We start from the raw sequence: 17036 nt of genomic DNA, 5'->3' as shown, positions 1-17036 counted from the left end.
TGACGGAACTGGTAACTTGCAATATTTTTTTTTTCGCGTTATGAATGACGGGTTATGTGGTCTGCACATATTTTCTTATGCGCATGTGCTACCCTTTTATGGCACATAGATTTTGATAACCAATATCTTCTTTTGGGGAATGGTGATTGTTAAAAACGGTCATTATTCTCGTATCTTTGGTAAGTAGTTTTGGTAGTTTCTTGTGTCGGCAAGCCATATTTACTTGTAACGTTTTGCTTCGTGCGAATGTCTTGCTATTAATTTTACCGTGATTTATAATTTTAACGCATGTTTTTTTTTTCTTTTATACACTGCCACGGATTGTATTAGACCCTTCCTATCATAGTCCCACGAGGTACTGATAGTATTTTGAAATAAGTGGATAAATAAATAGCTAAAATACACCATTGCCTAATTGTCTCTTTTACTCAAAAGGATTGTTGTTTTTGAAGTGCAGATATTTTGTGGTTTCATATTCCCTGGCTGCTCAAAAGACGCAGCAGGTTGTGGCGAGTTCTTCGTAATCGCTGAGTGAGCCAATAGGATTGCGGCATTAGCCGAGAATAACGTCGAAGAACCAATCAGGGAGCGCGAGAAGCCAGACCGTGCGGTTCTTCGGTTGTCTGTGACTCCCGCCGTCGTACACCACGCGGTGCCTCTCGTTTCCACTTCCGCGTGGAGTCCCGCAGACTGCGGCCTAAGGTACTTGCTCGGGCGACCGCACTCGAGCAGGCACTCGTCTTGGGTCTTGTTGCTGGGCCCTCGAGAGAGCGGCCGCACACCTTCGCCGATGTTTTGGCAAGATTGCGACCTGCTGTGCCCGTCGCGGGCCGTCTTGCCGACTCCACGTGTGTCGGCTATCGGGGCAGCGTGTCCTTTCGCGAGCTTTGCAAGGCCGCGCCGATACCGCTGCTGCCGAGTCTTTGTGTCGGAACTTGGCATCCGTGGCTGTCCCTCGCGTCGACGGGCGTTATTTGCCAGAGGCGAGCGCCGGGCTTCCAAGTTTGAGGCCAGGGTGCGACTCTCTTTCTCTACGACCTTAAACGGCTCCCCAGTGTTGGCGAGAAGATCGAGCTACGGACCATTTTAGTAAGGGGCTTCTGGCAGGCGCCATCTTTAAGCCACGGTCCTGCTGCTAGTAGGTCATATAAAAGTCAGTTTGCGGATATTCTTTGAGGCGTGTTTCTTTCTTGCAGGAGGTATGAACTTTGGCGAGTTTTTAGTGCAATGTAGAGAATTCAAAGCGCTAACAATACAAAGACGTACACCACCGACTTCCTTGTACGCAGGCACGTAGCCAGGATATTGTTTCGGGGGGGGGGGGGGCCGCCGATGACCAAATGCTTTATGAGGGGGAGGGGTGAGAGGAGGTCGCAGCAAAATGAAAGATTTGGGGGGGAGGGGGGAACTGATTTGGTGTGTTACATTACCAAAGGGAGGGCAGGGGGGAAACAGAGGGTTTTGTAGGAGGATGGGGAAGGGAGTTAGAGGGGGAGAGGGGAGGGAGGTAGGGAATTTGATGTAGGTGGGGAGGGAGGGGAAGGAAGGCAGATGGGGAGGACACCGCAGGAGGAAGGGGGAGGGATGGGGAGAGAAAGGGAAGGGCAAGCGAAGAAAGCGACGAGGAGGAGGAATTGGTTTTTCACGTGGCGTATATTTTCCCGCTAAATTTAGCGGGAAAACTAAATTGATGTATATGTCGTGACATGAGGTCATGTGGTGTCAATTTCCCCCGCTAAATTAAGCGGGGAAATTAAACTGGTGCTTAGGTCAGCCGACGACAATTTGGCCACTATTTTTTAGCGGGGAAACAGAATTTTTTGTATAGGCCACATGACGTCAATTTTTACGCTAAATTTAGCGGGGAACCTGGTGTATACTAGGCAACAAAACGTGAATCTTTCCGCTAAATTTAGCGGAAAATGCACGGACAAAAAAGAAAAATGTCAAAACAAAAAAAAAAAAACATTTTGTGCTTTTAGAAAAATGTTGCCCTTAGAGATTTATGCATCATATATATATCTAAAGCAACCAGGCCCGTGACCCGTCCCCTGACTATTCGGTCATCATGTCCGCAGAAAAGACCGTGTCTTTTGCACGATGTATTGAGCCATAGCCTCCTCTATTCACCACATTCGGTGGGAGTTGATACCACAAGAGCGCCACAGTAATTGGTGCCCCAGTAGACTTCCGGTAGTGTATTTATTTATTCTTCAGCAACGCACAGCGTTTGGGTAAGAAGAGTTTCCTTCAGAGAAGTTGTGTAGTAGGATTGTAAGAACAGTAGTGCATTGTACAAAGTAGTGCAAATAACAAAAGGAGGGGAGACAAATGGAAAAGAAGAGGAAAACCGGAAGCGCGCAGGGGTCCGCCAATAGGGGGTGGTAGTGAGCTTGTTTGCCAACAAACATCGGTGAATACTGACAAAGCCTGGCAGATTGCCACGAGACAAGGCCGCCGAAAGTGAAAGGGTAGAGCGGCAGACAAGAGGCATGTAACGGGAGCCCCGCTGCGGCGAGACGCCGAGACACAATTGTCCCGAGCGATGGAATGTCCGCCCGTGCTTCTCACCTTCCTCGAGCTACCGCTTCTTGTCTCGTCGGGCTTGAAAAGTATGTTCAGGGTCCTCGCCGCTGCAAAAGCTCTGCGCTGAATACCAGACTCCCCGAGAAATGCTCTGTGCTACCAGATCCTTGCGCTCCAAATCTGCGACCGGGCACTCTATGGCTTCGACATCGAACTGCCAGGCTTTGTGAGTTTAGAGGAGACTAGATTTGAGGCGGTCCGAGAGTGCGATTTTAGAGTTGGTCCGTATGACGCGTGCTTTCCTCGCTTTCCGAAGCCACGAACACGCGCGTGCTGGGCAGAGAAGATCGCACTTTGGGCTGGGGATTGGTAAAGATCGGAAAGGTTTATAGGGAGCTGGATCGGGTCTTGTAGGTCACCTACCGCGATCGAGAATGTTGGCGCGGATCGAACACGAGTGCTGCGTCAGAAATACGAGCGAATGATTCCTGTTGTTGTTTCCTCTACGGGGTTGGTCCTAAACTAAGCCGCTAGAAGCGCGACGCTTGTATCTTGTCATGCTAGAATGCAGCGTCCGGTTGCCCCAGTGAGGACGTAACGTGCGCACCTGCAGTGACACCGAAGCTCAACTGGCAATGCAGGGACGCGCTTGAAGGGGCGAAAAGGAGGCTGGAAGATTAGTGGCGAGCAACGCAAGGGCAGAGAAAAGTTTTTTTTTTTTTTTTTTTTTTTTCAGTTTTAGCTAGGTAGAATTGCAATCCAAACGGAACGCTTCAAAGGGAATAGCTTCAAAATTGTCATCATCATCATTTTTTTCTTCTTCTCCCCCAATAGCCGCTGCATTTCGCTCGAAGGAGCTGTTGACTGGTGTCAGTTAGGAGTTCTATATAATCATATGTAATATAACTGTAAGTCAGAGCTTCAGAAGGACGGAGTGTGGCTAGCCCGGATCCTCTCATTGCCAACAGACCAGCCAATGAGATCGTAAACTCCATTATCATTGTAGGAGCGTCGTCGACCGTTTAAAATGTGTCCGTGGCTACAGAATCTTTTTCGGTCTAAACTGTTCCAAAACAATATTTTGGTCAGATGGTCCGGAAACACTGTAATACGTATGTGTGTACATATTTGCTCGCCGTGAAACGAAAACGTCCGCGGGCTCTACTTTAGTCGCGTTGGTTATTAGGAGTCGTAGTACGTTAAATGTCTCTCCAGAATTTGATTTTGTGTATAAGTCGTAAAACCTCTTCCTAGAAATCTCGCGAAAAAAAAAAAAAAAAAAAGAGATGGTGGACGTAGGCTTAAACGTCATGCAAGTTTTGGCAGACTCCGGCATAAACGACCCGACAACTCATCCATCTGAATTCTGAAGTCGATGTCGCAAGCGCTCGGACACCGTTCTCAATCACGCCCATATGTGTAACACGGATTCCGCCACAGATAGCCTAGTTCAGGCGTTGAAGCATTCACTTTCGAAACAATTTCCGGTTTCTAAAAGTGAAAAGAAACAGATGAAAAGACGCGTCTCAGATTCGTAGCCGGCAATCTTTCGGAGCAGGCCTTGTCTTCCAGGTGGTGTTGCTCACCCCACGCTGCCACACTTGTGCGACTTTCGTAAGGGGGGGGGGGGGGGGGGGGGGGCCGCGGTCCAAGAGGGGTTGGCCACCGCGTCTCCCTTCTTTTCCGGCTTCAACTTTCTTTCCCGATTCTTCTCGTTTTAAGGAGCGCCAATGAATGCCGACAATGGGGCACCACCGACGTGCTCCTTTTTGAAAAAAACCCTCCCCTAACCTAACCAAAACCAAAAGCGCACAGCTCTATCAACCACTTTTGTGAACTTTGTATTATGATTTTCTCTGGTTTTCCTCCGCGAGTTGAGAAGCGAGTCTAAAAAAGAAAAACAAAAACTCAGAAAAAAAAAAAGAGAGAGATAGGGAAAGATACTTTCCTTCTTGAAACTCATTTCTCAAGTTTGGGCACCGTGTAAAGTTTTGTTCAGCCGCAACACATTTAACGTGTGTGCGTACTTTTCTCTTAAAAAATGGGACTTTCGAAACCGGGGCGATGTCCCCACGGATTGAATACGCGACTCTCCTGTCTTTTTACTTTTCCCCCTCCTAAGATGTCTTTATTTGCGAGGTGGATTGAGGTGTCGCCATGAAACCGGCCGCCCCGGACTGGTTGCTGCATGGTCTCGTTTACGTAATATGAACCGGATATCAGGATTAAAACGCCCTGTTTCACGCCACTCCTTCTGGGTCTCCCGTGAGGCAGGTTCACGCCTTTACTCAGAAGATCTTCTATGCATCTTTAAAACGTGCTTCGATAAATGCGGTAGCTCGAATCCAAGAGAAGCCGTGGTCTTACTAAGGCGGTTTCTTCGAGCCTCTTTGTGAAACTTCGGCTGGTATGCCTGAAAGTTTCTTTTCGAGCTTTTTTCGCGCGCTTCAGCTGCCTTCCAGTTTAGTTCTTTGGGTATGGAAGGCGCCGGTTTGTTAACTAGCAACTCCGTTCAATTAAAAGAAGAATCGGGATATACGGTGGCCCAATATTTTAAAGCAGTCGCGACGATCGATACCAGCAAGTTGCTTTTCGGGTGTTCTATACTAGAATCATGATCCACACCGAAACCGTAACTTGGCTGTTGCGGACGACACAGGGCCCGTGACAAGAACGTCGCCCACTCACGTGATACAAACAGGGTCACGTGATTGTATCGCGTGGTCACGTAGGCACGTTCGTTCTAGCTCCTTTTGCCCGGGACCGTACCGCCGCATTGCTCGTCCGCTCGGTGCCTTCGTAATTAAAGCGTGTAAACGTGAGCAGGTAAGCTGCCTGCCGGACGTAACACCTGGCTGTCCGGGATTTGTACCGAGAGGGATTAGGGACTTTAGACGCGGGCGTTGCCCGGTGGACTCAACTCTCAACGACACTCTCCCGCCGCCCTCCTCTAGAAGCGCGCACGAAGCCGGCAAACACGCGATAAACGGATGACGTTGTTTCCCCTGCGAGCGTCTGTATCGTAGCGTCCTCCTGCTGGAGACTTCCGAGAAGGGGACGTGGGTGGGGAGGAAGAGGGAAGCCTTACGCGGTAAGGGGATAAAAAGGGAAGAGGCTGATTCCCCATTTCTCCATTTATACCTTACGCCTTTCTCTCGGAAAACAACGGCATGTGGTGTGTGTGTGTGCGTGTTTGAGGAGGTTGGGAAGCTTCACTTTGTTTTCGTTCTAGATTCTCTGTCCAGTCGAGTTGGTGTGACGGTGGGGATTTAGAAAAGGATTGCGAGTTGGTGCTGTAAAACGCCGCAGAGGGAAGGAATAGAGTTCGTGGGGAGAAAACGGGAAAGCGGTTAGGGGAGTGAGGAGGATGTTTGGGGAAAAACGGAGGAGAGTTGTGTGCACGAATATCGGGGAACACCGCAGCTTGAGTGGTGGGCGGGCGGCGCTGGTGCAACGTTGATTGTTTCGGGCGAGGTGTTTGAGTTTGCGAGCGGATCCCAGTAGAGTTAGTGGCGCTGAGTAGGAGTTGTCGCTTTTGTCCCGGTTTGTCCTCGCGTTTAATTGGGACGAGCGCCCGGACAGTGTCCGAATGCGCCTGTTCTCTTGAGCCTTGTTCTCTACTAACTAGGAGCTTACGCGAGCACCGGCGAAGGGGGCAGAGCGTCGTCCGCTTGATTGAGCTCGTTGTTTGCCTCGAAGTAAAGCCTGTATGCAGTGTTGTGAAACACGAATGCCAAGAAATAAAAAAAAAAAAAGGTGTATTCTGACCGCCGCTGTTGATTGAACCGAGGAAATAGTTTACGCTGCCGCTTTTGGTGCCAGTGTTTATGTGTTTCTATCCAGAATGAAATATATGGACGCCTTGCATCATTGCAGTATAGGTAATCCAGCGCGAGCACTTCTTAAGCGGCTAGCGTTTTTTCTACCTTGTCATCTGGCGTGACCTTTCCGAATGGTTCATCATGGTTCGAGTGAAATTTTAGGAAGAGACCACCCAAACTAAATTTCTTCAGTTTAAGCGCAAAGTGCTTTCTGCACGTGCTTAAAGTTTATTGCAGTTCAGCCCGGCTATACTCATGTATAAATAGTGTTTACACTTAAAGCATCAGTGTCTTCTTTTACAGAGGTAACGCACAATTCCATCGTTCGTCGACACTGACTATTCATTCGTAGCGGGCGTTCCCGATCTGCTATTTAAATCGCGCACGAGTGGTATAAGCCATGAAACTACAAGTTTATAGGCTTGAAACAGGGCGAGTACTTTGCAATCACTGCATTCCGCACCGGGCAATATCTGTTGTGAAACGTTCCTCGAACGTGTTCAGCCTCAAATGCTGGACCACGCCACATTTCGACATACCACGCGCTGTAAATCTACGCTCTTTGGAGACATCCCCACACCTAACATAAAAAAAAAAAAACGACAACGCGGCGGAGCAGACAGTAGAAGAATGATCCCTAAATCAAAGTCCCGAAACCCAACCAATTTGGACGTCAAGTTCTCATCATCACACCTTCGTCCGTCCCGACATGGGCGTTCTTACGCCATGGCGCCATCCATCCTGAACGCTTCCTTGCGCTGACCGAAGACGAAGCTGCTCGTTGTTTCCGGCAGACCGACGCCACATCCGATACCTCGGCCCGGCCACTGAGACGAACCGAACGGCCACCAGATCTCCCGGCCCGTGCACTCCGATCCTGCAGCGTACGACGGACCGCGGAAGACGCCACGAACCGTCCAAGCCAGACAGATTCCCCCCTGAATGTCACGTGACCTTGAAGAGAGGCGCGGCGACGAGCGTGGCACGTGGCATAATTGAACCTGAGGCAGGTGAGGAAAAGGAACACACACACACAAAACAAGAGACAACAGACACCGTCCTTTTTCTAAGTGTCTTTCCTTTTCCCTCCCTGTCTCAGGTTCGGTTCTGTCGTGTGCTCACCAGTGATCACGTGATACCTTCGTTGCTCTGGATTGGCTAGTATGGCCTCGTAGCGTCTGCTGCAGTCCATCGTGAGATGAAACGGAGTAGAGTTGCGGGCAGTTCCCTGCTTCTTTCAGATTTTATGTAAGGCGCCGTTCATTTCTACTTTCTTTTAATAGAACGATAATGACGGTGCGTTTTCAGGGGATATACACCTACTTACTATACCCCCCCTCTTTTTTTATTTCGCCCGTTGCGAAATGTTCAGATCTTGGGATCTGTTCGATTGGCTGCGGGCGGTTGCCAGTGTCCGAGTAAACGAGCGTCCATTTGTTATCCGGGTGAGGATGCGGCGCCAAGCTGTATTTTGAGAGCCAACACGAAAAGAAAGGAAGGTAGTAGGCAACCTTGCTAGGGAAGAAAGGGGGGCGGGAGGGAGAGAAGACCTGCTCAAACCTTAATGGTTTTGGTAGCCACTGAATCGGCAGGGACGGCCGTTCGAAAGGGACGGAACTCCGCGTTTGCGGGCCCCCTCAGCACCCTCACGAGTGTACCCTTTTCTTGTTTTCTTCTCCTTTCTTCTCTCTGCGTTGCTGCGATTGAAGACTGATGTTTATTTTCGAATGACCGCACCGTAGAATTGTCGAATATTGTTTGCGCGTAGAGTTTTGCTTTACATAGTTGTTATGTCGTAAGTCTGCCTGACATGAGGATATCGTGAATGTTCCTCGGAACATGCACGCATGAATCAATGAAACGCAGTTAGGTGTAAAACATCGGCGAAACCTTCACGCATTTACTTTTTTTTTCCTCCGAGGTTTTGTGTTTGCGGCGCGATCCGATACGGCATCACGCAGAGCTTGTGGTTGTATAAGGGGTATTCACAGGGCGCCATACTTGTTGGTGCTGTCCAGAGCACATGCTGAGAACGAACCCACGTACAGGCTGCTAAGACCGGCAATCTTGAGGGTGCGGAATGCACGTTACAAAAGAACCGAGGAAGCTCGCCATCAGCACGCGCTCAGCAGTCGCACACACAGCTATGGCCGCCAGTGATTACTTGCTATATGAAGCGATGCAATGAATTAGCCACTTTCAGGGTGTCCTTTTTTTTTTCTTTTATCATCGTCTTCTCGGTTAATATGCGGACGGTTCAGAGAAACTTAGGACGTATTCAATACATTCTTCTACAGAAATTTCGTACAGCTTCTACAACTTTGCTGCATGCGCTCAGATGCAGCGCACACCTTTGGTCGTACAAGAAAAGACAAGCGAATCACCCTCAGCGTTCTTTATAAGATGAACTTCACTTTCGAGAGAGCAACGCGAACTTGAATATTACCATAAGGTAATATTCAAGTTCGCGTTGCTCTCTCGAAAGCGAAGTTCATCTTATAGAGAACGCTGAGGGTGATTCGCGTTTTCGTCTCGTGATGCGCGCGTGGCAAAGAGAAGTCCCCGGGATTTCTCCCTCGCGTGAATACCCCTTAAAGCGCAATGAAGACAACACCAATGAGAAGGAGAATTTTCGAGTAGGAGGCTAAGCAACTGATATAGCGAGATTTGATTAACTTGTCTTTTTATGTCTTAGTCGAGTAGTACAAGAAGGCCGGGATAATAACACGCCGAAGAAGTCTCGGGAGGTGAAAAACTTCCCGATCCAAGTTCGGTGGTGTCATAGGTCCGCTGTTGACCAATTAATCGGTTAGAAAATGAACCGGAAATTACAGCCACACTAGAGTAATTTCGCAGCCGTAAATAAGTAATCGCGACGGGAATCGGAAAGGATTCGGCGATTTCCACGTTGCAGGTCTTTTGGATCGCCGGGGTCGCCAGGAGTGTTGTACGCCCTTTTCATACACTCGCCACACTCCGCTTTACCTTACGGTGGACTACAGCCCACACTGCACACGCCATTCGAGCTAATCTATAGCCGTGAATGTGTCAGATGACTGCGGTCCCCCCGCGCGCAGCTGCGCCCCTCCCGATGGTCAAGAGACACGAACACGGGTCGTAGCATCCGTTGTAGTCCATCAAGGGCGACCAGTTTATAGAAGAACAAATAAGTAAAGAGTTTCTTTTCCATTTCAGCGGAAGATATATTTATTTATTTAACTCTATTTAAATAAGAAAAAATGAAAGCCGTTTACAACTCCCTGTAACACCTAATTGGAGCGCAGCTCTTGAGGAGGAGGAGGGAAGGGTACTGAGGGTTACCTCAAATACTTTACTAGGGGGAATACATTCCGCTCTGCTCATTTGCATTAGACAGAACGCCTACAGCGCCGAATCCAGCCCTGACGGAGTGGAGGTCTGCGTCAGTCCACGCGCAAGTGCACGTGGATGTTCGCGGCGGCCGCGGTGGTGTCGTCTCCGATTCCACCTAAAGCCCCTTCATGTTTCAAAAGTAGCGCAAGGTGCGTCGATGCAGGAGGCACGTGGAACGTGCAGCCCTTGGGAAGATCATGGCGGCACAGCGCAGCAAAATATTTAGCGCACCACTGAGCTAGAGTTTAGACGCCATGATATTCTTAGAAGTGGCGCGCGGCACGTGTCTCGCGCATTTCTTCAACAATGAATTTGGTATGTAGAGCATGAATATCATCGATAGCCGAGACCTCCCCGACGATAGATGGCTCTCGCCAAGCCCAGAAAACCTGTCCGCGCCGAGGCTATTGTATTTGAGAGGAGTGGAATGTATTCCCCCTAGTAAAGTATTTGGTTACCTGTTCTCGGGGCAGGGGGGGGGGGGGGGGGTCATGTGACCCCCCCAGAAAAAGTTTTCCGCTAGATTTAGCGGGGAATATTTTCCGCTAGATTTATCGGGGAATTTTTCCCGCTAGATCTAGCGCAGAAATTTTTCCGCTAGATTTAGCGGGGAAATTTTTCCGCTAGATTTAGCGCGGAATTTTTTCCGCTAGATTTAGCGGGGAATATTTTTCGCTAGATTTAGCGGGGAAAATTTTCCGCTAAATCTAGCGGGGATATTTTTCCGCTAGATTTAGCGGGGAAGTTTACCCATAATGCACCGCGCGGTTACGCCGACGGCGACGGCGACGGCGACGCCGCTCAAGCCGGAAACGAGCCCCTAAAGCTGCGCTCTAAAAAAAAAAAAAAAAGATCAGATACTAAAACTATGCTTTTGAAGGTGCCAATAACGTAAAGCCTGATTTACGAAAGCGTGAACCCCAATACTGGTTCGACGGGCTCACATTCTAGTGAAATAAAACTCAAATCATTTGCGTCTAAACGACCGACCATTTTATTTTTCAACACGCCGCGTCTAATGGCCTGTGTACAGAATTGCCTCAGGTCGTCTCTTGCCACATTGAGAAATGTTGCCACGTAGTATTTTCCCGCATTCGATCACAACTTCACACACGGTCGGTTCACGTACCAAGAGGACATAAATGAATGATCGAGATCGTCCTTCTTTGAAATATCGTTAAAACAATTGCTGTAAACGAGAAACCTGATTATACACCAAATGCATTTTTTGTTGTTGACAGTCAGATATTTTTGTGGGTGCGAAAAAAGATCGGTGTGAGGATTTCTTAGCCCACACCATTGGATCGCCTGTTCGCGTTTCACCATTGCCTGCCTCAATATGCAGGGCACAGCACCGACGCGACGGTCATGTAATCACTGCATGATGCCTGTTGGGTTGGGTGGTATGAGTTTTTATCATTTTTTTTTAATTTATCCGGGTTTTTAGATATGTTTGGCGCTTTCATTCAAGCTTCGACACTATGGTTAGTTTTTTTTTTTTTATTTGAGCGCTTGGCAATTGCTTCAGTTCTAGTCAATTAAAACGTCGTGGTGTTTATAGGGCGGTACTGACACTGGGAAGATTACACAATCGCCCATAAAACAAAATTACAATCAAGAAACAAACTGGCGCACAAATAAAAGAATGACATTTTTTCAAAGTAACGAGCAAAAACATTAAAAAAATATAAGCCCGGTCTAGTAGACTTTTTCTAGTGAATAAGATCAAGGAACCTTGCATTTCATAGGTCGTATAGCACGGAAGTGCTGTTCCTGATTTTAATCGTCAAATATCGACTTTTCCGAGTTGTTTTAATTAATTATTGGGCGTCCGTTTTTTTTTTCTTCCTTTTTTTTTGTACCGCATTCTAAGTTTGGAAAATGACTTCAAAATATTTACTCTCCAGTGGCTGAAGCTGGCCAATCAATCCAAGGCGAGCGCCGAAAGACAATAGATATCCCGCTTCGAAGCACAGGACACTTGATGCACTTGCGAAACTCTGGTCGCATCGCTTCAATCTCGTCCTCTTACAGCAAGTTTGAAAAAATGTCCGCACACAACATTGAGCGGCTGTTGGACATCTCCAACTTCCCATATGAATTGATAATGCATTAAGTTACGTCGTTGTGACCCAGTCGCCCCCACAACCAAAAAGGACCCCCCTCTCTCCTTCTGAACACCAATAAGCCTGTGTGTCTCACTTGTCTAACTCTGACCGTGCTCAGTCTGAGCCGAAGTTTAAAAAAAAAAATATTCTGTATACGTTTTCTTTCGCGCTGTACACCGAAAACCCCGGTTCCTATAGATACACTTTAAAGACAGCAGTGTGACAGTCGCGCACTGCAATGAATAGACTGCCGTTATACAGCGTTGAAGTACTATATCAGAATATCGAGGGAAGGTTGACCGCTTCGTGCGCCAACAAGGTGTTTACAAACAAGCCTGCGTTTGCCCCTCACGGGGGTGGGCGCTGCGCGAGCCCAGACACCAGATTCGGGAGAAGTGATTCATGTGCGCATGCGCGGTGGGGACAGCAGCGCCACCGCAGTGCTGTGACGTGAGATGGCTTACTCGGTGTGTACGCCATTGGCTGTCTTCCAAATCTCACCCAAATACTGTCAAGACCGGTTATAACGAAGTCGGTTGTAACGAAATAGCGGCTACAGTGAAGCGATTTCCCATTTTCTTCTGCACCTCGTTATAACTGAAGTCGGTCATAGCGAAATTGTGGATATAGCGAAGTGATTTACAATTCCCGTTGACTTCGTTATAACCGGTCGACAGTAGATCAGAGTTACTACCGCGGGTCGCGTCACGTAACACAAATTAAAAAAAAAAAAAAGAAACGCTGGATGCGGGTACGTTTTAGAACGCCAAGCTACACGACCCTTACCCTAGAGTGAGATGGAGTAAAGTTTGGAACGCGGCCATTAGCAACGCCTGGTTCGCTTCTGGTATTGATATATCTTCGCGGGCCACCCCAGTTTCCTCCGGGCTCTCCACTTCAAAACAAGATAAGTGCACGCGGCCGCCGCTCCAACCTGACGCAGATTTTCTCTCCGCCGTATATGCGAGCTGGATTCACTTTGCGTGTAAGTATAACTCTGCACTTGACCTCCCAGCGCTATCTGGCCGTCGCCGGATATCTCCCATTCTTACGCCGATAACGGCAAGATGCGACTTCGGCCTAGGCGACGACGCTCCATCGGCTTCCGCGTCCCTGATGTAAGATCGCTGTCGTCACGGAATACCGCTAGAATGTCCCGTTTAACCGCTACACACGCTTGGCACGCATATTTAACTGTAAAACGTCCAAGGTCAGGATGCCGGAAGTATATGTGCGTCGAGATGCGCTATGACAAGCCCATTTTGTGCTTCGGTATAAGGAAAGCTCCAATCATCGTGATATACAAGAAGTGAAAAGAGTTACGTGTGGAAGTATTATATAAAATAGTTTATTTGTGTTTTTAATATTTCTGGTTGGTGACAAATTTTTGTGGCATTTCGCGAGTCAAGAGTGCGCGAATGCTGTTTTGATCGCGGTTCTGTATGTGCGAGCGCCCTACAAGGTCTGGTATACCAACCCTGAAGTTTATCAAGAGATGCCCCAAAATTAACTATTTTGATACACCAGCCATTGCAGCGGGAGCGTAAGACCGCAAACATGTTTATTTTTTTTTTATTTTAAGCAACGAGGGTTGGTTGTTGAGAAGACATATTGGAGATGTTTCTAGGAACAGTTTTTAAAGTGTGTTCGCGCCGTGGGACGTGAACCTTGAGATCCAAAGAAGCTATTCGCACTTTTCGTGACCTGTGGGGGGCGCGCTAGTTTCTATCAAACTGGCTGTCATTTGGAATATCGGCTTAGAACAGCAGTACGAGGTTAGGTGTGCGACGCGTAGGTAATTCAAATTTTGTGAAATACGAACGATATAAGAACCGCACTTTGTACTTCCACGTCAGGACGGTGTAAGCAAGCAGGTTTATTGTGAAGTCGATCATCCTGGAGCTATAGGGAGCGCGATTCCCACACCGTGGTTCCACCATTGCTGAAAGTTGCGAATCATCGTCCGTTTGCAGTTACAAATTTCCCGACTACCTCAAACAGTGCCCAATCGAAGTATACAAAGATAAAATGTAGATAAATAGCCGTTATGTATATAAACTAAATAACTAATCAATAAATGGTTGGCGTAAAAAAAATTACTGCGTCTTAAAAAAAAAGAAGAAAAAGTTTTTATTTTGGAAAGGAATTATTGCAAAAAACACCATGAAGACTGCACCTTTCTGCAAGACAGCAGCTTGCCACTTCACTGTGAAACTAAGTTATCGCTAGGTGACTCTTAGTTCCGCTCTTTCCTTTTCTTCATACAATTTCATCGAATACAATTATCAGTCACACTTTGTTTAAAAGTATGCAATACCTTTTTTTTTAGAGCTCAAACTGACAGTTCATTTAGAGGAATCTATGGAGTCGTTGATTCTAATTAACCGTCACTGGCGAATGCATGCATGCCCTTCGAGCGCATGTATGTACACGGAAGCTGTGGTCACGTGACACAATGCCAATGGCTGATTGGTTCGGCGAGTCCGTGACTTCCGCTACAGTGTGCCTGTAGCGAAAGTGGGAATGCCAGCTCGAAGGAGGGAGGGGGACGCGTGCAAGAAGGAGAAGCGGTCGCTCCCGTTCCTGTAAGAGCAGCGACGCTGGAAGCGCCAGTAACTGTCGATTTCGGCAACCGGTGGCATCCGGAGGGGGCGCGACAATAGGCGGCGGTGTGCCACAGCTGTACCTCGCAGGCACTTGTGAGAGCACAGCGGAAGGGCGAGTAAAGGCGAGGATGCCCAGCGCAGATTGATGGACGCACGACCAGTGGTCATTTGACCCGGGGGAAGGCGAAGCCCCGCGCATCTCGCGCTAATGAGACTTCCACTTTGGCTCGCGCCCCGTGACTTGGGGGAGACGGACAATTAGCCTGCTTGACCGCTCCCGCGACCCCCTCGTGGTGTCCACTCTGCGGTGATGGACGAGGTTTTGAGGGACAATTGGACACGACGGTCACCAGGCCGGAGCACGAGGGGTATTCACCCCGAAGCTGACGGTGCAATTGAAAGCTGCCGTCGTATACGACCAGTTCTGCGCTTATTTTTTGCCACGTGATCACGCTGCCGCCCGTACCTACGCGCGGAGTGCAGGGGTGAAGGGACGAAAGGAAGATGGCTGATCGGTCCGGCAAACGAGTAGCTCCCAATGCACTGTCAGCTATAGGGGTGAACCAAGTGTAACGGGAGAGACACAGGTCCCGTGAAGCGAGTGAGGCGTTTCGGCGGATCAGAAGGTTCGGTGGAAATATGAGCGGCGACGTCCAGTCCGTTTAGCCCGTTTAAGGGAACTGTGGCGAGGTCAAGCGTTCCTCGAAGTGTGAACGCTTAGGGAGGAGGGGAAAGATGGAATCCATATGTGCGGCTGAACCACGCGTGGTCTTGCTTGATTGGTCGGGCAATCAAGCGCGTGGGCGCGCAAGTGGAGGGGACGGGTCTCGATGCCCGCACCCGGGCAACTCTCGAAGGGGGGTTGTTGACCCATCGGAAAATGAATTGATTTCAAGATCAAGGTGCGGCAGACGTTGGTGTCCTTAGAGGACGCTTCACGGTCGAGATCATATGGGGGGTATGCCAGAAAAAGAGACAGAGCACGAGTGAAATTTTGAAAGCAAAAAAAAACATTAATCGAGGTGATCTCGAAGCGTGGCAGGAAGCGACAACTATATTTGAGGAAAGGGGAATATTTTGACAGTCGAAGAAGCATTCTACTCTCGAGGTATTACCCGTTAATACGGACGGCCCGCTATGCAAACACTTTCGGGGACAAACTAGGTAGACAAAGTGATTTTTGTCTCTGTTACACACAACTCATATTGTGGTCGCTTTTTTGGGGAAACGGAGGTGTTATATTAACAAGAAAATCACCGAGTAATGCCGACAGAACTTAATTTTGTTCCATTCTCTCCGGTATAGCAGATCCCCTTATTAAACGCCTCCCGTACAACTAAGTAACTTGTACTTAACTGATCAGCGTTTAGAGCGCTCCAGTTAAAGGTACTCGAAAACGCGTACAGTAGTGGGACTAGTGAATCGCCATAAGAGCTTTGAAATTCCACCGGCGTCGACGTAATCGCGGAAGTATTTATCGCACATCTTAATACTTATATGAGTTGCAACAACGCAGGCGCCTTTATAGCGTCTTTGGTTCGCGGAAAGAACCAAACCTAACTAACTACAGAGATGGGCGCTAAGAACGTTCGAGTGTAGCTCGAACTATGCTGAAGTGCACAAGAGTCATCGTAGAGATTGCTCCGCCCGTTTTGCTCCAGTGCTAGACGTATGAGCGTTGCCTTTACGACGCAGTTCACATGCCATTTCTAGAGTCTTCAGAAATACGAATAACCCATTCGACTATAGGCGGTTCCAGGCGGCTAGGCTGGATTCCATGAAGCCAGGTATTGTGGGCCTGGCTAAATGAAACCAAACGACAGGAAATAATCAACGTTGGATATAACCTCTTTCGAAAATTTAAGTGGCTGTAGCTCAAGTGGGCTCTTGTCCCGCGGCATAAACTGCCTCGGCGAATGGGTCTTTGGTCTCGTGGGACACTGTCGAAGCTCTGCATGCACGACACGAGGTTCGGACTCACCCCTGCCGCTCCTGCCGACGAAACGGAGGTCGTTGAACTTGGCCACCTGGTTCTTCATGACGGCCGACGCGTTCCTCAGCTCCCCGCAGTAGTTCTCGTCGTTGCCCGCCCGGAGGGTGACCAGCGTGCCGTCGCAGACATCCCCCCCGAGCGCCAGCACCCGGAACGACATGGGCAGCGTCTTGTTGGAGCGCCAGTGGGTCGGCAGCACGGAGCACACCACGTTCGGACTGCCGGTCCTCATCAGTTCGCCGGGGTGCTCGGCCAGCACCTGGGTCAGCGCCCGCTCGCCTGGGAGCATGGTCGCCGTCGAAGAGGCCAGTTCCGAAGAAGACGATGTCGTGGTCGACGTCATGATGCCTCCGCCGCCGAAGCCGCCTCCGTTACCGCACACGGGCAGCACCGTCTCGTGTGCGATCGCGCACGCCGGTAAATGCATCGGAGAAACTCGAAACCGAAACCGAACGTAAGAAGAAAAAAACAAAAAGCGAGCGCGCGTTTCGGGGACGTTCCTGCGCAGGCGCGGAAAGAAGTGAGCCGATGAACCAAGTTTTGGGGAATAGCGGGACGATGAAATAAATAAAAAGAAAAAGGGTTAGCGAGGAGTAGGGCACGCCGAGGC

At 49.0% G+C, this 17036-nt stretch overlaps 1 protein-coding gene across 1 annotated transcript in view; it reads right to left on the bottom strand.

The window, feature by feature from the left end:
- LOC8029620 (runt-related transcription factor 1) overlaps window positions 1–16775 on the bottom strand; it is a 48355-nt gene extending 31580 nt beyond the window's left edge. The window contains exon 1 of the mRNA XM_029992725.3: window positions 16415–16775. Coding sequence (XP_029848585.3) covers window positions 16415–16769 — 355 coding nt within the window. The 5' untranslated portion in view covers window positions 16770–16775. The remainder of the gene's footprint in view (window positions 1–16414) is intronic.
- Between the last annotated feature and the right edge of the window lie 261 nt (window positions 16776–17036).

This window comes from Ixodes scapularis, unplaced genomic scaffold, assembly GCF_016920785.2.
Source record: "Ixodes scapularis isolate PalLabHiFi unplaced genomic scaffold, ASM1692078v2 PGA_scaffold2__306_contigs__length_199485367, whole genome shotgun sequence".
Taxonomy (NCBI): domain Eukaryota; kingdom Metazoa; phylum Arthropoda; class Arachnida; order Ixodida; family Ixodidae; genus Ixodes; species Ixodes scapularis.
The sequence above is the reverse complement of the archived record's forward strand: the minus strand, read 5'-3'. Positions and strand labels throughout refer to the sequence as shown.